Source organism: Varanus komodoensis, unplaced genomic scaffold (assembly GCF_004798865.1).
Source record: "Varanus komodoensis strain SLA01 unplaced genomic scaffold, ASM479886v1 scaffold11, whole genome shotgun sequence".
Classification (NCBI taxonomy): domain Eukaryota; kingdom Metazoa; phylum Chordata; class Lepidosauria; order Squamata; family Varanidae; genus Varanus; species Varanus komodoensis.
In genome coordinates this window covers 4,526,720-4,548,763 of record NW_025335317.1, presented here as the reverse complement: position 1 = coordinate 4,548,763, position 22,044 = coordinate 4,526,720, and the positions used below count along the sequence as shown (strand labels likewise).

At 45.1% G+C, this 22,044-nt stretch overlaps 2 protein-coding genes across 5 annotated transcripts in view; one reads left to right on the top strand and one right to left on the bottom strand.

Moving 5' to 3' along the window:
• Positions 1–5,648: 5,648 nt before the first annotated feature.
• RPS24 (ribosomal protein S24) lies at positions 5,649–11,526 on the bottom strand. Of its 4 annotated transcripts, XM_044420284.1 has the most exons (7): positions 11,487–11,526; positions 10,974–11,039; positions 9,313–9,522; positions 7,920–8,030; positions 6,988–7,005; positions 6,028–6,051; positions 5,649–5,732 (listed from the first exon to the last, which is right to left on the bottom strand). In XM_044420284.1, exons 1-5 carry the CDS (start codon positions 11,487–11,489, stop codon positions 7,000–7,002), a joined length of 396 nt encoding a protein of 131 aa, XP_044276219.1. In that variant the 5' UTR covers positions 11,490–11,526; the 3' UTR covers positions 5,649–5,732; positions 6,028–6,051; positions 6,988–6,999. The 4 variants fall into 4 exon arrangements, with proteins under 4 accessions (XP_044276219.1, XP_044276220.1, XP_044276218.1 ...); XM_044420285.1 differs by lacking the exon at positions 6,988–7,005; XM_044420283.1 differs by lacking the exons at positions 6,028–6,051; positions 6,988–7,005.
• A 1,390-nt stretch (positions 11,527–12,916) lies between these two features.
• Positions 12,917–22,044, top strand: part of POLR3A (RNA polymerase III subunit A) — a 40,470-nt gene continuing 31,342 nt past the window's right edge. Inside the window, exons 1-9 of the mRNA XM_044420280.1 lie at positions 12,917–13,064; positions 14,775–14,910; positions 16,134–16,271; positions 17,678–17,849; positions 18,773–18,927; positions 20,299–20,538; positions 20,797–20,959; positions 21,111–21,247; positions 21,506–21,609. Of these exons, the coding sequence (XP_044276215.1) occupies positions 13,021–13,064; positions 14,775–14,910; positions 16,134–16,271; positions 17,678–17,849; positions 18,773–18,927; positions 20,299–20,538; positions 20,797–20,959; positions 21,111–21,247; positions 21,506–21,609 (1,289 nt within the window). The 5' untranslated portion in view covers positions 12,917–13,020. The remainder of the gene's footprint in view (positions 13,065–14,774; positions 14,911–16,133; positions 16,272–17,677; positions 17,850–18,772; positions 18,928–20,298; positions 20,539–20,796; positions 20,960–21,110; positions 21,248–21,505; positions 21,610–22,044) is intronic.

Below are 22,044 nucleotides of genomic sequence, written 5' to 3'. Positions count from 1 at the left end.
CTTGATGATGCTTCTCAAAATGTAAACAAAATTCCCATCTATCTTCCTGGGCATGTGTGTGCAGTGGTGAGGGAACAAATTAAACTCTCTAATAGATATTTCAGAAACCTAGAAGGAAGAGGGCTGTTAATTGGCAATATTTCTCCATGGATTGGCAGAGCCTCTTATCCTTATGCAAGGCATTCCCATTAAATGCTTTCCTTCTGATGCTCTCCATTCAGTGGTTTAGCAGTGGTACTTCCTTACTGCGGGGCTGTGGAGTCCTCTGGTGGCTAAGCATGTGCTTCACACTCCTTGAAAATTATTTTGCATGGCTGTATTCCCAATCACTATGGGTGGGTGTGAAAGCTGGCAGAGAAGAACATGGCAACATGGTGCTGGAAAAGAGCTCTGTGAATATCCCAGAAAGATAAGCAAGGGGGTTTTAGACCAAATCAAGCCAGAAATTTCCCTGGAAGCAAAAATGACAAAACAGAGGCTGACGTGCTTCAGAGGCGTGTCATGTGAAGGCAAGACTAGTCTCCTGGAGAAGACCACCATGAAGGCGGGAGAGGAGGAGGAAGCCAGCTCTGAGGTGGAGCCATTGCACAAAGCAGGCCACAGTCCTGAGTCGAGCAGAGCTGAGCAGGGCTGTCTAGGATGGGGCATTCTGGAGAGCACTCCTCCATGGGGTCGGTGCAATTCGGAGATAGTTTGACAGCATGCAACATGAAATCTCAGAGACCAGAATTTTGACCCCCAAGATGCTCCCCTTCAGTGGAAATACCTAAAACAAAAAATCTGTCCATCTCTTCTTCACAAGAGGGCTTCACAGTGAACTCCAGAACACACAGCATTCATATGAGCGACAAGGCGGATATTTAGGACAAATTTGGCTTGGAAACTGGACATTAGCTGGGTAACAGTCAAATCCCCCTCAGGATATGAGGTTTGCCCTGATGCAAAGCCAGCAACAGAACAAGCAAAGGCAGACACCACTCAGAATGTTTGACTGTGAAAGTGCCTTGCCTCCTTTACTCACTTGAATCTGTTTTGAGGATTTCTAAGAGGTGTCAGGAAGAAGGATCTGTGTGTGCTGAAAGTAAGATCTGTGTAGCCCAAACGACCAGCAGTGTGCGACCCCTGACTGTTTATGGCCAGTGAAAGATAGCCATTAAAAAGGTTCTCCAAGCCCTGCAGTAGAGTCATGCTTTGAAAATGTTTTGAACCATACAAAAACTCTTCCCGGGAGCATCAAGACTAGTAATTTTTACCAGTTTAATGGTTACCAGTTCCCCAGAAAGAAGCCAAGGAACATTAATTGGGAGAAACGTGTTTGAGTCATAGCAAGAAGAAATTTTGCTTCAGCCAGTTTAAGCTGCTTTGAGAGGTACTGTGGTGTCCTGGACAGTGTGGCCTTCAGAAATGTGGGATGACCATGCCTAGCGTTCCTGATGGCTGGCCTTGCTGGCTCAGGCTGATGGGATTTGCAACTCAAAACATCTGGAGGGCATCCTGTTGGGCCAGGCTGGGCAAAAAAGCAGGGTTTTGACTGGGTGGGCTCAGATGCAAGCATCCGCTCAGCCACGAATACACTGCACAGAGGTATACCTTCGGGTACCATATTCCCTTATATTTTGTATTTTCCTGTGTTAGGCGCATGCAACATTGCCTGTATTAACATTGCATGGTATTGTCTGCTGACCTGAGTGGGTGGGAAAGGGTTAATGCCATAGACAAAATGAGCCTGTCTCTCTTCTTCTCCTACCTCACCTAGCAAGCCAAAGGGGTCACATAAACTTTCTCTCTTTCTCCTCAAGAGAAGAAATACGGCCCTTCTTTTCTAAGCAAAACCCAAGATGTAGAGATGGAGTGCAACAGCTACAAGTCGGCCATGGGAATATTAGTTACGTGGTTGCTTCTAATTCAGCTTCATCTAAACAGGACAGTCTAAAGAAGTTTGGCAGTGGTCTATTAAAAAAATAATCCAATGTGAGATGCTATCAAGGCCTGGGCTTAACAAAGAAGCCAGCAGCGATTGTTCAGGCTCTGCAGATGACGGATGTAGCAAGGTCAGCAGGAGACTCGAAGGTGTCTTTGGCACACGGTAGGCACCGCATTAAAAGCCTTCAATTCATCAATACCGTCCACATAATTGCTTCACCTCCCACAGGAAAAGGGGTTACTCATGGTATCATCACAGCATGAAACTTGCAAAACACCGCGTGTTAAAAAATATCCAGGTTATGAAAGGCTGATACTTATTGGGGTTGTGCTTTGAAACGTGCACACCCTCGCACAGTAGCTGAAGAACACCTCTGCTTTCAAAGCCAAGAGGAAATAGAGATACATAAATGTTGGTTGATGACTTGATCTTCCTAGATATTTTCCCCTAAAGTGCTGAAAATACATGCTTTGAACTAAGCCTGCAACTTGGGCTAGCGTCAGTCCTGAAAGCATTCTAAAGGGATGAGCTGAGATTAGAATCCAGTTGACCTTCACTTCACCAGTTCTACAGTCAGGTCAACAAAATTGTTTTTAACCTGCAGAAAGGATCTCCGGTTTTAAACAGAGGAGATTTGGGGCCAGGAGAACAATACTCCCCCAATTCATTACACCATGGCTAGATCAAAGTTCCTATGAGAATAATTTCTCTGGTTGCGCTTGCAGTATGCCAATGTGCCATCCTCCTTGGTTCCTGAACCCACCCGAAGGCAGAGGAGATGTGCAGTAACTGTATAAGTCTGTGTCATGCTTAAGTTACTTCCAACCTGAAAAGGTCACGTTTTGCTTAACACTCATTTTTAAGGGAATGCTGGTTGCTGGGTTATTTGGTTCTTGTTAAAGGAGAGGGTAAGAAACTGCTTTATTCAAGATCAGAGTGTCATTAACACATCACTAGAACAAGAAATGTAGGACCGCAATCAATTTGGAAAGAATTGCCATACTGGGAAGATAAATAGCAGAGCAGATACTGGACAGATGACAAGGCTGCCCACTGGCTATGCTGTCCAGGGGTTGCCGATGAGCAAGCCCAAGCATTCTGCTCTTTTTTCATGATTGATTCTTAAACTGGACACGCCTTCCAAGGATCCCTTTCAATGGAAGACTGCCATTTGTAATGCAGGACTCGGGGACCGATGGTCTGACTAGGGTGCCCATCTAGTTCTGGATGGATTACATGCTTTTTCCTTGGAAAGGCAGAAGCCAGCGGCTAAAGGGGGTCACAAGCTCCAGTCTTGGTGAGCAAACCTCGCACAGGAAGACGTTCAGAACGCGGTGCTCCCTCCCAGTGACAAAGGGACAGGAAAAGCCACGTGGGCACAGCAGGGTGCAATTCAGGGTCCGGCTACTGGTAACAGGGAGGCCCAATGCCCAATCACACTCTCAACCCAGGCACAGCAAACACGGGGTTGTGTGTGTGGGGAAAACCGCATGCCTTCACACCAGCACTCTGCCATGGGCTCTCCGCCTGCCCAAACCTTGTGCCACAGCCACAGGACTCTCTTCTCTCCTAGAAGCAGCTCAAGCGCCCAGCTGATTGGCTAAGCAAGGCCACCAAGCGAGTGCCCTCGAGAAGGTGGCTGCAAATGCTCTCAAAACATCTCCCCTCTATTTGAGAATAAAGGTTTCTATTGCTGGATAGAATACGAAGAGGGTTGGTGAGTTTTGCCATAGATTGGCAAGGGCTGCAAACCCCAATCAACAATGGTGGCAACAAAATGACTCCTTGCTAGTTTGCGTGCGTGCGTCTCTCTCCCCCCCCTTCACCTGAAATGCTCAGCCACCAGAAACTGATTGTTGTGCAGAAGGGCATTCCGACATTCAAACAAGGGAGCTGGGAAGGGGTCAGAATACCCCCATTTATTTTGGAAGGGACTCCAGAAGCCAGTGTCACTGCCCCTTCCCGAGGGAGCCCAACTGGCAAACTTGCTTCTACCACCATGTCACACTGCCTCTAGAGAAAGTTCAAATAGCAATGCTGCTTTTACTGTATTTCAGCCCTTGCATTTTAGAGACATTTTTATGCCTACTTGCCTTCATTAGAACCATGCAGATCTTTCAGTTTAGATCCCCCAACCTTTTGCAGTTACACACACAATATAAAGCTTTTAAATATTTTCTCCTGTTGTTTTTTTTTTTAAAGTATTTAAAGATGAAACACAAGCGCTACCCATTTTTTGCTATTACTGCAAATATCAGCATGATAGCAGGAACCAAACTGGGGGCAGCAGCTGTACACAGTACCCCCAATTTATAGGAACATGCCCACAGAAAGATTTGTCAGCTTTAACAAAATTAAATAGAACACAGGTCAACTAGAAGTAGTCTTTTCTAGAAAGAAGCAATTAAGCCTTTTTGCCATTTCCTCCTCAGCAAAAAAGCGACCCCAATGCAAAAGTTAATTTGTTAGCACAAGTGAAAGAAACTTCAGAGATAACACATTGGGAAACTTCAGTGTGAAGACCTAATTGCCATTTTCCCATTAATTAGCCCCCAAAGGCATCATTACCAGATCAGAACCATCAACTGAAAAGCCATTTCAAAAGATGTTTGAGAGAAAGACTTCTAACAGCTGCTAAAAAAGACTGCCTTGTTAGTGCGGCTGAAGTTATCACTATTCCAAGAATTAAGAACACATTGTTAATGTTTGGCTTTCAAAGTCTCACCTTTACCATGCAAGACTGATCAGAAAGCAGATCCCGAGATCTTTTGCACTGCACTGCCTAGCATTCTGGACCATAAGATGTGCTGATAGAAATTTCTGGAAGCTTGCGTAAATGATCTGGAGAATCACCCTTTGCCCCCTTTTGAACGGATCATCTCCTATCAGCCAGAAACTCAGTGCATTGTCAACTAGTTTGGGGCATGCTCTGCCAGTTCATGCAGCATGAAGCAGTCCTCCACCACCCGGGCAGGACCCAAGAATGCAGCTGAGATGGTGTTGCCCACTCTTCTACAGTAAAACCAGTTGCTGTGGCCAGGGCAGGAAAGTAAATTATAATTCCGTGTCTTCCACTGCTGCTCTCACTACAGAATCTTAGATAAGCTTCCACAGGACCCCAGGGTTTCCTCAAACAGCTGGAAAACCACTGTTCCTTTCTATCTTGTGGAATTGTGGGATCTCAAATAAACGGAGTAGGTCAAAGGATGCACATTACTGGTGGGAAGGCCAGGGTGGCTGGTCAAAAGATAGCATCAACCAAAGCAAATGGGACAAATTAGGCAGGGACTGGAAAGAACAGCAAGCTGACCGTACTGTATGTGCTGGGGAAGAGTTCAAGATAGTCTGGAATAAACTAAACATAGGTCTACAGGACAACTTTGCCAGATACACTGCTAAAGCATTGTGACCTATCCAGTTTAAGGATGGATCAAAAACCTTTGTTCACCTAGAGGATGACTTTCGTATTCTAGTTTTTGTTAGCATGCCAAATCTTCAGTTGCATGTTTCTAACCTTGTGGAGCAGTAAAAAAACAAAGCCCAAAGGCTGTTCCAAATTATGTATTCAAAAGCGTCTCTCCCACCAAATTCTTACTCAGGATATAAAGCACACCCACACCCAATCAGAGTATTGCAAAAATAAAGCCTTTTGTTTTTCAGATAATTAGTACAAATCTAAGCAGTAATTACAAATTCAGCAGGCAACTCAAAGAACCAAAGATGGTGGTTTTTTATAAAATTTATTTGAAGACGTTCAAGATAATCAGTACTATCTTCATATACTTTCTCCTTGGATAATTTAGTTTTTCTGTAAAGAAAGGGAAAATAATTTCAGTCTTTATGCAACAAATGTGTTTTACCTTTTAAAATTAGTGGTTGGAGGAATTCTTGAACTTTAAAACATAGTTTGTAGCTTCACAACAAGCTCAAAGCAGGAAATCTTGGAGCTGAGGATATCTGTTAGTTACTGGGATGTGCCCAAAGACAGATTAAAAAAGGAAAAGTGAAGAAAACAAACAGGAGGAAGCCACATCAGCTGCCTGGTCAGAAAGCAGAATGCAGGAAGCAGGCTACTGAACAAGGGAGTCTAAGGACACCTGTACCTTTTAAGTCCACTGGCTGGCTCACTGTAGGAAGAAAAAAGCATATCAGCACATCTTCACACAGACAATTTTCTCTGTAGTTTTCAAAAGACATCAAACTGATTTAAGCCACCCAACTGCCTGATCACCTCCCTAGTTCTATCTGATCACTGCCTATTTCTAAAGGAAACGTCATTTAGATCCACAAGAACTAGTCTTTCAATCTTGTTACAAGGCTTCCAGTAGCAGCTGTATTAAGTTGTGGTGTAGTACAGCACAGTTTAGAAGAGTTAGGAAAAGGCGTCAAGACAAACGGGAATTCTGAAGGTAACAAACCAGATGCAGGTGGTAGAAAATGTAACAGCTGCTTGGGAAGGGCATGTTTTGAGAAGCAGGTTGCCAAGATTAAGCACTCAAATTGTTTGCAACTCAAGGAAAAAAAAAAAGAGGACTGTTCTTGTAAACTAAACACGATCCTTGGCTTTCTAATGTAAAGAGAAAAAGAATTAATCCTTAGGACAACACCTATTAAGCACACTCTAAACAGGCAAATCAACAGGCAACACTAACAGTCTGTTACAGATACTTTTCACTTATTTGAAATAATGTTATGTGTTTATATTTGCCTTGATGTATGTTTAGGTTTCCGTATAAAACTTGCCTATATATTCAAAAAGGTTGTCACACATCACACAGAAATGTCAAAACGTTTAAGATTTGTAACTGTGCTTATGTTCTCAAAATGTAGTTTACTAATTTTTAAAGTATCATTTATAAAGAAAATACATTTTTAACATTAGTTATTATTCTCACCCAGGAAAACATGTCTGATTCAATGACAAAACCTTTTATATTTGAAACATATTGTACACCAAAAAAAAATACTTTCCAAAGCAAGAGCACAGAAGTTGCAAGCACATTAGGAAGTCAAGCAAGTGATGCACAGTTCATGCAATCGCATCCATGCTTAATTCTCTGTACCTGCTAGACACTTCATTTCTGATCAACAAGAATTCCCAGAAAGTAGGAAGGAAAAGTGAGAGTAAAGGTTACTACTAATCAAAAGGAAAAAGCACTTCATACACATTGAATGCAAAGTTCCCACTATGCCACTTCTAGAAGAACTAAAGTGCCTAAAAGCCCATTTTAAACCATGCATATGTTAAGAATACGCCTGCATTCTGTACTGTTATTGAAAGGTTGCATTCAGTTTGAAACCACTCAGTATTTTTAACTCCACTATTCTGCCTTTTTCTGTTACACAGTTCACTGAAGGACATTCATTTTCAAATCAACTTAATTATCATTAGTATGTACAAATCTGAAAGATAAACAGGGCAGGATAAGGTAAGGGGAGAACTGTTGCAGTGCAAGAGAAAAAAAAGAGACTAAAGTCATCTTTAGAAGCTGAGTGTGGAAAACACATCTTTTCCCTCTTTTCAGTTACATTATCTAGGCAGTAGCAGCAAGGTGCACAAAACTGAACTACTTGAAGAGCTAAAAACTACAGAGCATCTCAGAATTACCTTCTGTGATCCAGAAGGAAAAGTTGGAAGTTGAAAGAAAAAGAAAGGTTATTTTGCCAATGAAACATCTAATACAGTTGCAGCTGTGATCTGCATCCGAGCATTAATTTTATACTTATTTTATACTGTGTTGCTGTATTTTAATTTTAATTTTATATTTATATTTTAATTTATATTATAATTATTTTAATTTATTGATGTGAGCCGCCCCAAGGCTTCGGCGAATGGGGCGGCATAAAAATGTTTTAATAAATAAATAAATAAATAAATTAAGAGACTTATTTTTGTTTCCTTTATTTATACAATAAATACTCATCGCCCTGTAAGCAGAAATTGTAAGGGTCACGTTTATCTAACAAAGTCAAATAAAATCAATAACCTGCTTACCTTCTTACCAGCCCCAACATTTGCTTTAGCAGTTCCTCTGACCTTCTTCATCCTATTCTTACGCTCTTTGCGCTGTTTCCTTGAGGTCTTTTTCTTTTCGTACAAACCATGCTAGTGCACAAGAAGCAAAGTTAGTATGCCAAAATGCACAAGATTAGCAACTAATTGAGAACAGAAATGCACACCCACATCGATTGATTGATTAAAGTTTTTATATGCCATCCCCTTGCTATATAGCCTCGGGACGGCTCACAAAAATACAAAACAACAAATCAGTACAATTAAAACCCAGAAACACTGGCTGCACAATTAAAACCTATAAATATTAAACATGATTAAAATATTGTTTGAATAAAAAGGTCTTGGCCTGGCGCTGAAAAACAAAACGACAGCACCAGGCGGACCTCTCTGGGGAGCGCATCCCACAGATGGGGCGCCACTGCAGAGAAGGCCCTCCTCTGCGTACTTTGCTTTCTGATATCTCTCACGGAAGGTTCCCCAAGGAGAGCCTCTGCTGCCGATCTCAAGGGGCGGGAGGGCAAATATGGATGCAGGCGTTCCTTTAGGTATCCAGGTCCCAAGCCATTAAGGGCTTTATAGGTGACTACCAACACCTTGAATTGAGCCCGGACTTCGATGGGAAGCCAGTGAAGCTGGAACAGGACTGGGGTTATATGAGAACAACGCCCAGTCCCCGTCAGCAGCCTGGCAGCTCTATTTTGCACCAATTGAAGTATCCAGACTGTCTTCAAGGGCAGCCCCACACAGAGCAAGTTACATAAGTCCAATCAGGAAGGAACCAATGCATGCGTCACTATCGCTAGGCGGTGGTCCTCCAGATAGGGACGCAGCTGATGGATTAGCTGAAGCTGATGGAAAAGCATTTTAATTCTGTAAAATGCCTTTGATCTCTCTACCTAACAGTAACTGTGCAAAACAGAACTTCTTTTAATTAATGTATGACATGCACAAGCAACCCATCACCCCTTGAACTCAGAGTGCGTACACAGAATTATCCCATTTCACACAAAATGGGACACATGAGCTAATGTGGAATAATGGTTTTAGAATCACTAGGACAGTAGGAACTGGGTTCAAATCCCCAACCAACAACTGCATCAGCTTGATTTACACTGTGGGGTATTGCAAAAAATGCAAGAGAAAGATGCATCTGCCTTTAGCTCCCCTAAGTGAATGGCTGGATTAATATAAACATGTTCAAGCATCAATCTGCTTAATGGCTTTAAGGATCAGTAGTTTCACTGTCAAATTCAGGCAGGAATGAGTGAATCTTTCGAGAACCTTCAAAATCCTTTCACAATACTCTGAAGCTTTGAGAAGCAGCAACAATAGCAAGAAAGCTTTAGTCTGACAAGAAGTTCAGGCAGCCTACCCTGGCCAGTCTATGCTTTGGTTCATTCTTCTTTGCATAATCCAAGGAATCGTAGATCATGCCGAAGCCTGTGGTTTTGCCTCCACCAAAATGGGTTCTGAAGCCAAAGACGAAAATGACATCTGGGGTCGTCTTGTACATTTTGGCCAGCTTTTCACGGATTTCTGTTTTGGGGACGGTGGCCTTTCCAGGATGAAGAACATCAATCACCTGGAAACACAGGGTTGGCAAATTATCAAGCATTTTAAAGTGCTCTTGGTATTGTAAAAATGAAACGAAAATGGTAAGCACACAGGCAGTTTCAAACAAGTTGCCTCATGGACTAAAGTTATGCTGTGACCTCTAGGTTAAGTCCCCACACAAACATAATGCTCCCATTTCCCCCTCCTGCCACATAAGGTGCTTCCAGAAAGAAAGTTTGCAGCCATCACCAATTAAAACCTAATGACCTGGTTTGGCCCGTGCAGTTTCTTAGACAGTTCCAGAGAATGAGGTGGGAGCATACATGTTTTATGTTGTGAGCCGCCCCAAGGCTTCGGCAAGGGGCAGCATAGAAATGTTTTAATTAATAAATAAATAAATGTTTTCGCCATCTCATGGTAACCTGGCGAAGCTAAACAACTGTTCCACCCAGAATTGCATTTGCCAGGGAGGAACAATCCACATTGTAACATTTTACAAGTCAAGGTTACTCCCTCCCTCCAAAGTCCAGTTCTGGGTTCAAGCATCTCAAAGCACAATCTAATAGCATAGTGCCCGTGGAAACATAACTCAGTGGAAACATACAGGCAGCCAAAAGCCAGCAAACCCTGCATTTCTGCTTGTGACTTGTAACCAAAAAGAGCTAGAGGGTGGCATCAGCCTTTGCCACTACCTATACTAGCTAAAACTAATGCAACTCCCAGGCCAAAATATCTGGAAGTTGTGCACTCCTGTTCTAACTAGTCTGTATGACAAGATCACTAGAACAAACCTTTGTACAAATTTAATCCATAAATCAATAAACTGACATCAACTCTGTGAAGAATGATCAAGCAGTAAGTTTTCAATAGCTCTCTTCTACAGATGGATAGTACCTTAAACATCACAACATTGCAATTCAGCTGTCTAGAACTGCATAGCACAACCTCCTAAGAATACCATAATATGTTATGCCAAAAATTATGGAATTAACTTTCGGGGAAGGCACCCACTACTTCCAGTGCTGCATTTTAGTCATCTCCAAAGCACCCCTTCCCAATATAAACTCAGACCTTTCTTAAGTAACTGACCCAGCAAAATTAAAGGTAAAATACATTTAATATTATGGAGAATGATAGAAGGAACTCTGAATCTTCTTATAAACCTACATGAAATAAGCAAGGATTTTTACTACTAAGCATTTAACAGCAGCAGAATCAAGTTATACTGCAGATATTAAGGAAGTTTGGATAGTTCCCAAGTTTGGATAGTTCTATTCTGATTTGTGAGCCCAGAATACTTTAAACCTAAGCGAGCTTCCATTGCTGACCCACAGAGCTTAAGCAGGAAACATCCTAAAATCTTCTGCCGACTGAGTTGCTGCATCTCAGAAAACAATCCACGGGGAGTGAAGATGAGCACCCCTCCCCCCCGCATCCTAGGAACTGGACCGCCTTCAAGCACCCGTAGCCCAGGCTTACCATCTGCTTGCGTTGCAGCAACCTGTTCGTCATGAATTTCCTCGTCCGGATGGTCACCGTGTCGTTCTGAAAGCAAATGCAAGACGCCAAGCCCCGTGACTAACGGCGGGGAGCAGCCCGCCAAGGCCCGGAGCCGCGCAGGCTTCCCCGGGGCCCCGCAAAGCCCCCGTCTCCCGGGGCGAGCTAGTGCCGAGGCTCAAGGGAACAGGCGGGGCTGCCCTGCGCCTCGGGACGCGCCTGATCCGCCCGGGTCCAGCACAGAGCGGGACTCCCTTCCAGCGCCGAGGAAGGCCAGGCCCGAGAGAGCCGCTCTCCTGCGGGCGAGGGATCCGGGCGCCGGAGAGACGGGGCCGGCGTCGTTAAACTCTCCCCCGTCCGCGCAATAGCTGGCCTAAGTCCACCGGGGGCAGCAGCCGACGCAAGCCCCGGCCCCCCGGGGACCGCGGGGCGAAGGATGGTCCCGGGCCGCGACGGATTGAAGGCGCCTCCGGAGCGGTGCACGCACGAACTCACCATCTTGGCGGCCTCTCCAGCAGCCGAGGAAAGAGAAAAGGAGGAAGGGGATCCCCGCAACCAATCATATAGTGGCACGCGGAGGAAAGGGGGCGGAGCCTCAGCGCGGAGGCGGGACAACCTCGCCGGAAATCAACGAGGGGGAAGGAATGACCAGAGAGGCCGCTTCGTCGCCCCCGGGTGAGCGGAGGCGGTACTGCAGTGAGTCCGCTGCTCGGTTGCTTTGCTTCGAAGTTCAAATTCTTCTGCAGTCCGGATAGAAGCCCCTCGGAGCTTGGAGCCCTCCTGGTGTGCCGGGCCAACTCCCAACATCCCCAGCCAGCATGGCCCTGGTGTGATTTGTCATTTGACGCATCTGGAGGACATCATTCCTTTGCTGTAGTCTATCATATCTGGAGGGCACCAGGTTGGGGAAGGCTGTTGAACAATTCACGACCAAGCGCTGCTTGCCAGTGAATCCCGTGACTTCAACATCCCCGTAGTTTTTAGGCATAAAAATTGTAGAACAGTTCCACCCCTTTGAATAGGAGACTGTACTGAGATCCGAGATCTTCGCCCATTAGTGATGGGGCAAGAGTAAGTTTCTTTCCAAACGAATGGAAAGCAAAAACAGGGATTAATGCTCTTATTGGAGATTTATTTTATGTGGAATGTGACGGCGCTTGGAGCACTCGTTGCTGGACAATTAATATTGTGCCAAAGCGGCCCACCCCACCCATGCTGCAGGTGTGAGCGGGGCTGTAGCAGAGAGGGAATCACTTCCGACGCAACTGCCACGGAGCCTAGTGCAAATGCAACGGGTCACAGGGGCACGAGGGGTCAATCACCCGCCATGCAAAACACTGTCGAGGTGACAGCGAATGTTAAACTGCCCCTTCGGAGCCTTTCCTAATCCAAATGCAACGCTTCCCTGCCCGCAGGAGTCTTTCTCTGCATTGACTTGTATGCTGATAGGCCGGGCTTTAAAATGTAAGAGTTGTCCCAAAGACATCCACATGTGGTATTTAGGAAGGACATGAGCTCCTCTCTCCAGTGCTACCTTTTGTTCGGAGTGGTGCACTAAATGAAGCCATCTATGCAGGATCTCGTGCAACTTAATAGGATTGACTCCTGAGTAGCCAAGGAATCTTCAGTAACTTCATGGCCACAGCTCCCAGACTGTGGGTCTGTTCCCGGCGTCACAGCGGCTTCAGACAGCGGATCCACCCGGTGCCAGCCCCGAAGCACAGCGGCTTATTTCCTTCGGAAGTGTGCCTAGGAAAGCAGGCGCAGAGGCTCGTGGAGAAGCATGCTACCGCTCTATCTGTTTTCCTGCCGTAGCTCTAGGGCCCGGGCGTCCCCGGCTCCCCAGCCCTCGCGGTGGCGTTGCAGGAGGAGCGACGGGCGCAGCGAAGGTGACGTCTGCCGCGGCTCGCGTCCCGTGGACGGTCATCGCCGGCCGTGCAGCGCCGGGTGACGGGGGCCCGCGGAGCGCCGGCGCCGACCGCTTTCGCTGCCCCGCTCGCCTCGGCCGGACGAGGGGCTGCCCGCCGCCATGGTGAAGGAGCAGTTCCGCGAGACGGACGTGGCCAAGAAGATGTAAGTCGGCGGCGGCGGCGGCACCGTCGGGGGGCGGGGCTCGGGGAGTGATCGACAGGGGGGGACCCGCTGTTCTGCGCAGGCGCGGACGATGCTCCTCGAGTCCAAGCAGAGGTGCTAGACCTCATGAATCCCCTGGGTGTGCCATCTGGAGACCCCGTGTTAGCAGCGGGGATGAGAAGAGCTGCATGAGCCCCTCTCTAGCCAGAGACGAATAAATACTGTTGTTTTGCGTAGATGTGTACATGCATCCCTTGTATCCTTACTGATAAAGATATTCTTAAACCAACAGTAGTGGGGGCAGGGAAGATCAGCATGTGAGAGTTTCTTCCTTTGAAATCAACTTTTTATTTTTTATTTTCTTAACATATATAGATAAATAGAAGAAAATGTAGAATAGAAAAAACTGATATAAACTGATATAAACTAACTAAAATAAACAAAGTGAACAAAGTTGCCAAGGAAATTTTAAACAAACACAGCCTGTGCATTAAATCCCCCAAGACTAGTTATCTTCCTATCTTTCAACACTCTAGGAGAGTTTACAGAAAAGAAATAATTAATAATCAAATCAGTAAAACTTTTACTTATATTCACGGTCAACGAACACCAAAGTAGGAAATAAGTGCCAATGAGCTTAGTGTGGAACTAGATTGACGGTCAATGGTTCAATCAAGCTCTCTATGTTTTCTTTAAAAGTTACACGGTGGTTTGTCAATGAATTCTTGAGGTTTGATGGGGAAATTGTGTACTCCAGTGTACACATTCCTGCGGGTCTCACTGAACACAATGGTGTTTATGTCAGAGTAGACATACGCAGAATTTCACTGTTGAAACTGGAGAGTAAATAGTAGCTGTCAGTGCTACACAGCCAGTTTTCTTACTATTGTGCATGTTCTGAAAGTATTTGTATTGGTAGCCACTTGGAAAAAATCAGAATGTAGTCCAGTGGCTAAACAATACCTGCTGGTCACTGATATTGAACATTCTGGGACATAATTGTATGTTGTAAAATATAAACATTAATCCCAGGAATTTTCCTTCATTGTCCACATTGTAATGTTTGTTTGTTTGTTTGTTTTATGTAAGGCTTTTCTAGATCATCCATCTACTGGCATATTGGGATGGTTTGCAACAAAACAACAGGGCAACAGATGAAATAGATAACTTGAAGTAGGCTGTCCCTGCTAGTCCAGGGGAAAAGTTTTTTCTTGCCTCATCCTACAGTTAGTAGAGCAGTTCAAGATCAAACTCAAGGAGAGTGTAGCACGAGTATTCTTGTTTTGTACCAAAGGGTTTGTTCCTGCTCAGGGAGAGAATATATGTACAAAACAAGGGAAAGAATGTGCATCATCAGTGCATTTTCAGACACATCACGATAAGTGAGAAACACCCACATAATGCTTCCTGTGGTACCTCCTTGAATGCCATTTTTCTTGCCAGAATCGTGGGGTGCATATCACATCAGGAAATGCATGCATGAAGGGAGAACTCTTGACCAATATTAAAATCTGCGGTGAGCTCTGTTGGGGCCATGCCATTCAAGCCTTATAGGTTAGGACAAGCATTCCGAATCGTGCCTAGACAGCTGCAAGGTAAAGTGCAGAAGTTTGGCGTGATGACTTCTTGGTGCTGTTGCTCAGAGTTCAAAATAGGCAGCAAGGCAAGCCGATTTTACTGTGTTCTGTGGTGTTTCTTCGTTTGTTCTAGAAGCCACATCTGCTTTGGGATGAAATCTCCTGAAGAGATGAGGCAGCAGGCGCACATCCAGGTGGTCAGTAAAAATCTCTACACTCAAGATAACACTCACTCTCCTCTGTTGTATGGTGTGCTGGACCATCGAATGGTAAGAGCTTTCTTTTCAAAATTGTATCCCGACATGTGTCAGAATAAAATCCAAGGAATGAATCTGTAGGGAAGTCCAGAACAAACCAGTCGGTTTGAAATCAAAACCCAGTATGTGCTCAGCTGTGGATCCACTGACTCAAATGCATATTCATTACATCTTTGACTATGGAAGGGTCCAGAGCTTAGACCGCATGCTTTGCATAAGGAAGGGCTTTAGTTCATCATTTTAAAAGGATCTTGGATAACAGGATTGGAAAATACTTGAGCTGAGACCTTGGGGAAGCTGCTGTCAGTTGGAGTGGAGAATCCTGAGCTAGGTGGACTAGTCATTTGCCAGAATAAAGCAGCTTGGTATATTCGTGGACCAAAAGGAACAGTCTCTTTTTGTCCATCCCCACATTTCTCATAACATCACCTCTTTCTCTTGTCTGCCCTGGTGAAAGATTCACTCGAAGATGTTGTGCTAAAAGACATCCTTCGTCCCAAGTCTGCTGCTTTTTTTTTTTTTTTTTTACGGAAATGGATCACACTTCGATCACCTCCTCATTTACTTGGAAATTTGTTGTTGGGTATGAGAGCTGAAATGTATAAAATGTTATCAGAAGGCAGTTAATAAGTGGTAGTGATAAGGGTCACCAGCCCCCTTCCCCATAGGTTCGATCACCCTCCAGCAAATGTGAAGAAATGAGTCCCAGTTAGCCTTCCTCTCCAGCTTGAAATGGGGTTGCATTGTGTCCTGTAGATGTTCTGACAGCACATTGGAGGCATGAGGCACCCGTGGGCATGATTGCCACCTCTGCTCTAAGCCAAGCTGTGTTTTGGCAGTGATGAGGTTCTTAGTGCCTGATAGGTTTGGCTTCTAAGCATGAATGTTCATGAATATTCCATGCCATCTCTCTAGATTAACCAGGTGGTGTTCTCCAATCCAAGTGCAGTGCTAAGTAGTTTTCTGGTTTTTAGGAACTTCCTTTTGCTTTACTTGGTAAGTTTGTTACCATGTTTTAAACTGCAGAATGCTTCCATGAGGGTTCCACTGAATTCTGGGATTATCGCTATTCTGTTGAGAACCTGGGGCATACAAAGATACACGGGTCCAAGTTTTCCATGCTTGTGACTTTTTTATACGCAGTGGTGTGCTACTTAAAATATACTGAAAAGCACCCTGACAAACTTTTACTTCTTCCCAACTTTTTGATAGTTTTATGTATCTTTACTCCCTAGGGTACAAGTGAAAAAGACCGTCCGTGCGAAACTTGTGGGAAGAATTTGGCAGAGTGTTTGGGGCATTATGGCTACATTGACCTGGAGTTGCCCTGTTTCCATGTGGGTTACTTCAAAGCAGTGATAGGCATTTTACAGGTAAAATTGCATTTAATGTGAAAGGCTAGAGATGATGGGGTAGAACATGAAGCGTTCTGTATTCATATCCCGTTATGACTAAATGTTTAGCTACTGCTTCTGCTATGCCCCATGGGTAAATATGATGTGTGCATGGCATAAGTGAGAAACAATGGAGCAGATTGATCGGACTAACAGTCGAGCCAAAGTAATTGTGTTTCTGAGACAGCGAGACTGTGATCTGCTGTGACGGCTTCGGGGTGACTTTGGCGCATTGGCCATGCTTGCACACAGCTTAGTTAACCACCATCCATGGAGATGCTCAAGTGTTTCTACATTATCCCTCTTCCCCCTCAAGCCTCCCACTGCTGACACACGTGCCATTGGCCGCCTCACCTGTAATTCGGTCCTGAGGTGCAGCTCTCCCTGCCTTTGCCACCTGCAACCTCCCAGTTGGTCTGTACAGTTCCCAGGACATGTTCTTTGTCTCTGCTCCCTTTCCTTCCCCCGCCACCGCCATGACTCTCAACCAAAGCTGCCTTAAGCTGCCATCTCCCCGACTGTGCCTGTTGCCAGCGTTTCTATTTCCTCTCTTCTGTCCCAGTCTTCACTTGGTACTTTTCCACCAAATTCATTTCACCCAAATCCTACATGCCAGTTCCTCTTGCTCTTCGCCCACTCACGTCCTCCCATCCATTTGCGTGTACACAAGGCTTGTCCTCCATCTGACCTTCCCAGCTCTGCCTGCCTGCCTGCCTGCCTGCCTGCCGTTCTGGGAACATTCACCACGGTCCCCACTGAAGTGCACTGCATTTCTAAATCTAACATGGCCAAATCTTCCCAACCCCAAGCCAAGCCCTCCTAACAAAGAAGGCCCTTCTAAAACACTCCTTTATTCCAGCAGCATAAGAAGAGTAACTTTTAATATAAAGACGTCTTCATATAGAGACAACACGTTATTCTCTCAAGAATCCTCCTTACTGTTTTCTGCTGATGGTGCTCTCCAAAAGCTAAGCCCATCGTCAAATTACACCCCCCCCCCCCAGCATTCTTCCCCATGCGAGCATGTATTCAAGTATCCAGATACACCCTGGATAATGGAAATAAAAGGCATGGCAGCTCAGATGAGTGTCTGTGAAGACTGCGGTGAGCAGCTAGCGGTATACAGTCTGGCCAGCTCCAAAGCCACTGCATCAGGCAATGTCACCTGCATTTTTGCAGCTAGAAAATGCAGATTTGGCGCTTCTGCTGTTCCCATAGATTCGTTATATTTCATAGGCACAGAGGCCTGCAAATGGCGAACAGGAAGCCCAGCTCATGTAGCCCGAGGAGGCTGGTCCATTGCGTAGTGTGAAAGTTCCATTTTTTAAGAGGTGTATTGGTCATCTGTTAATCATGATTTCAAAGATGTCCTGCTTCTCTTGAAGATGGTTTGCAAGACCTGTTGCCGTATCTTGCTGACCTGTGAAGAACAGAAGCAGTTCCTGGATTATCTGAAGAGACCTGGCTTGACCTATCTCCAGAAACGAGGTCTGAAGAAAAGGATCTCCGAAAAGTGCAGGAAGAAAAGCACTTGCCCTTACTGCGGGGCTTCTAACGGTAAGTGCAGGACACTCAAAGCGTGGCTGCTTTGGCCCCCTCGGCACTAAAGCCTGGGACCTTGCAGGCCAGCTAACGGAGCCGTGTGCATGCGGTACAGCATGTCTCCCGAGCAGCAGCCCAGCGCAAGGCTAGCTGTGGGTAAAATGTGTCCCTTTCAAGCTTCATGCTCCTTGCAGATTGCCCCACAGTGTCCTCTGGAAAAACACTGGGAAGACATCACGTCGTCCTGTTTGCTTTTCACGGTCACGGTCTCCTTTTACAGATCGTCAGTCCGAGTATTCTCTCCCACCCTTTCTTCAAGCACCGCTATCTGCCTGCCCTAGGTTACAATAGAGAGCTGCATGTACTGGTTTTATTTAGAGTAAGAGTGCATTCTTAGCCTGCTAAGAACAAGATATTAAAACTGTAACAAAATGACAGCATTATTTTGACTGTGTTGTGAGAGGCTACAATGGGGAGAGGCTGTAGCTTAATTGTGGGAAGCATGGTTCTGCTGGCAGGAGGTTCTGTGTTCATATCTCCTTAAAAAATAATTAAAAATTGGCTAGCAGGGCATAACAAAGACCTCAGGCATCAGAGAGCTGTCACATTTCAGTAGACTCTAGGCTCCAAGACAGCAGTTTTTATTGGTATTTGTGTGTACAGAGTCCTGAGTTTTTTGTTTGTTTTGGGAATCTGTGGTGTGACAGTTACCCTAAATTTAAAATTTCTTGCTAAATATTTTATAATTGATACTTGTTATGCCAGGAAAAAAGCCCAAATTTGGATTGAATGTTCTTAGCAACAGCATACACCTCCATATTTCCACCACTGGTGCATGGTCCTTGTATCTTTCCTGTAATGCTCTCTATTCCTGATGATCTTTTCTGTTTTTCTTTTTACTAAATTGTGTATTTGATTCTACATCTGTCTCCTTGTAGGAACTGTAAAGAAATGTGGCTTACTAAAAATAATCCATGAGAAATACAAGACCACTAAGAAGATTGTGGATCCCGTTGTGTCTCACTTCATACACTCTTTTGACACTGCTATTGAACATAATAAGGAAATTGAACCCTTACTAGGAAAAGCCCAGGTAAGTGAGAAATCTGGTGCCGACCAAGAGAAGAGCCTTTTCAGTCCCCCCGTCACACCCCCCGCCCACCCCAGTAACAGAACAAGTTTTCAGCTAAGGTCTGGGGCCAACCCGAATATCCTTTCGGGTTAAGCGTGTGCTCAGTCACAGGACATTTAATTATTTTACTGGGCTTTTTGGTTGCTTTAAACAGGTCGTCCAACTTAAGTTGTTTAAGCTGTTGTATCTTCTTACATGTTTTAAATTTAGTTGTAAGCTTTTGAAGGTAAACTTTTTATGTTTTTGATGCTGTCTGCATTTTATATTGTATATTTATGTGGTGTTGTAAACAGCCTAGAGAGCTTCAACTGTTGAGTGGAATAGAAATTAGATGGTGGTGGTGATGGTGATATAAAGTTGTACAGTGGGAGATTCAGGACAGCCAAAAGGACGTACAACCTCGCATAGTACATAGTGAGGCTATAATGTTCATTACCATAAGATGTAACGATAGGCACTAACCTGGGCAGCTTTAAAAAAGAATCAGACAGATTGAAGGCGGACAAAGCTATGGATGACCTTTAGTCACGATGGGTAGATACTATCTCCCAGATCAGCAGAGGTATGCCAGCTGCTGGGGGAACATGAGCTACGTTGCTCGTGCCCTGCTTGCGGGTTTCCCGTGGGCGTTTGGCCAGTCTGCAAGCAACATTCTGGGCTAATGGGCCCTTGGTCTGATCCTCCACCGTTGTTCTTCTGTTCCCATGCTCTATTGCACCCGAGCCCTTCAAAGAGGTATATCCGCCTTTGTAAACACACACTCATAATCGAGTCAGCAGCTGGACCGAATTGCAGTTGTTAAAAGGGAGGGCTGCCGTGAATTATTACTTCAAGCTGGAGAGGAATTGTATGCTGTGTGCGGATGGCGAGGAACTGGAAAGAAGTGGCACGGGAGGCAGCAGAGGCCGGGTGCTGGGAACACTGCTTTGGGGGTGGGGAATCGGGCGAGGAAGGAAGTATTGTAGCAGATGCCAGAACTGAGCAAAGATGCCCGGTGGGGGTTCTGGGTTTGGGGTGCCCAATCACTAAAAAAGTGAATTTCATGAAATTTGAGAAACACTGGTATTGGTATTTTAATGTGCTTTTAGCTAATACATGCTGTAGTGTCTGATGCACGATCCAGGGTATGTATCCCAGGGTACGTATCTAGGGTTTCTTACACTGTGATCCTAAATATTTGAGTGGCGGACAAGCTGTCTTAACATCCTACTCCCCCTTGCTGCTTGAAAGCAACCGGGAAATGGGCGGGAGGCAGTATTGATTTGTAGCCATAAAGGAGGTTTCCTGTCTTCCAGTATTAACATGTGATTGTAATCTTTGGGATCCCACCAGGAGAACTTGAATCCCTTGGTGGTTTTGAATCTCTTAAAAAGGATTCCTGCAGAAGATATTCCGCTGCTTTTGATGAATCCTGAATCGGGCAAGCCGTCCGACTTGATCCTAACACGACTCTTGGTTCCCCCATTGTGCATTCGGCCCTCTGTAGTAAGTGACCTGAAATCTGGCACCAATGAGGATGACCTAACAATGAAGCTGACAGAAATAATTTTCCTCAATGATGTGATCAAAAAGGTGAGCTCCCCTTTCCCTTTATTTACTTAGAAATGGGCCAGGCTCAGCTTCTGATTCAAGCATGTTACCTGAATAGAGATACTGCGAGTTCAAATTCACATAATTCTTGCTCCAGAATGGTTGCTATGCTAGAGTTTTCTTGCTTAGTTTGCATGTTAAGATGTTTTGAGAGCAGTTTGATTCCAAATTCTTGCAGGAACACCATCATGTTCTCTAAAACTGTGAAACTTGGTCTCTTGCTTTCTCTGATGCAATCAGCATAGAATCTCAGGAGCCAAGACTCAGATGATCATGGAGGACTGGGACTTCCTGCAGTTGCAGTGCGCGCTGTACATTAACAGTGAACTCTCTGGCATTCCTCTCAACATGGCCCCCAAGAAGTGGACCAGAGGCTTCGTGCAGAGGCTGAAGGGGAAGCAAGGTAGGCTTCCGGGTGATCTGTATTGCCTCACAGCTGAAAGCATGATGGCACCTTAGTCATCATGTCTCCTTCATACTAGCTCTTTGGAAAAGCAGCCGGTTTTTCTATGTCTGATTTTAACATTTTTGGGTGGTGTCCCCCCCCCCCCCAGGTCGATTTAGAGGAAACTTGTCTGGAAAACGAGTGGACTTCTCTGGCAGAACAGTTATCTCGCCTGACCCAAACTTACGGATTGATGAAGTGGCTGTACCTGTTCATGTTGCAAAAATACTAACATTTCCTGAGAAGGTAATTAGAGCGAGCAAAGTCTTCTCTTGATTCCTGTGTGGTGCAACCGCTTGCCTTGCTTGTTCCCAGACCGTCAGTGCATGAAGCCCTCAAGAGCAGCTCCCAAGCTTTGCCCAAGTCAGGGAGAACCAGTGCGGGAACCAAAGATACCCTTTAGTCAGGCCCTGCTTTTTGTGCAGGGGGGATTTATCCGTCTGGCGAGTTGCTTAGGATTTCATTGGGAGAGCTTTGCTTTTAACTGGAACACCCCTTTTGCAGGTGAACAAAGCTAACATCGATTTCATGAGGAAGCTTGTTCGGAACGGTCCGGAGATTCATCCAGGAGCCAACTTCATTCAGCAGAGGCACACACAAATGAAAAGGTCCGGCCTTGTACTGTATTTGAAGTAGCCTCTTCCTAGCAGCTTTCTGGACCTCCTCTGACTCAGGGAGTTAATTTCTAGTTTAAGAGAGTACTGAGTATTTATCGAGAACTCACTTTTAGTATGTATGTTTTGGAAAGCAATCAGTATAACTTTTGAAACTAGTGTTCTGAACCAGCTGCTGGGGTGGTGCACGTGTGTTTCTCTTCAAAGGAGGGAATTGCACTGAGCCGCTCTTTGGCAAGAGTGCATGTTGAGGGGAAGGCTAATCCAGCCCTCCTCCTCTTGATCAGCATAATTACTCAGGCTGAACTGAGGAAATGTTTTAATCCACCTAAACGGCATCCCTGGCTGGTTGGGTATCTTTTCCCAAGTGAATCATGTTTAATGTAAGAAAATTTGTGGTGGGGCAGCACTTCCTTAAAAGAGAGACAT

What these genes read in the sequence shown, in the direction of transcription:
- RPS24 (XM_044420282.1), bottom strand. An exon ending in TGCTGCAACGCAAGCAGATG is followed by an intron (nt 9,523 to 10,973) that starts GTAAGCCTGGGC and finishes CTGTGTTTCCAG; the next exon opens with GTGATTGATGTTCTTCATCC. An exon ending in CAAAGCATAGACTGGCCAGG is followed by an intron (nt 8,031 to 9,312) that starts GTAGGCTGCCTG and finishes CTTGTGCACTAG; the next exon opens with CATGGTTTGTACGAAAAGAA.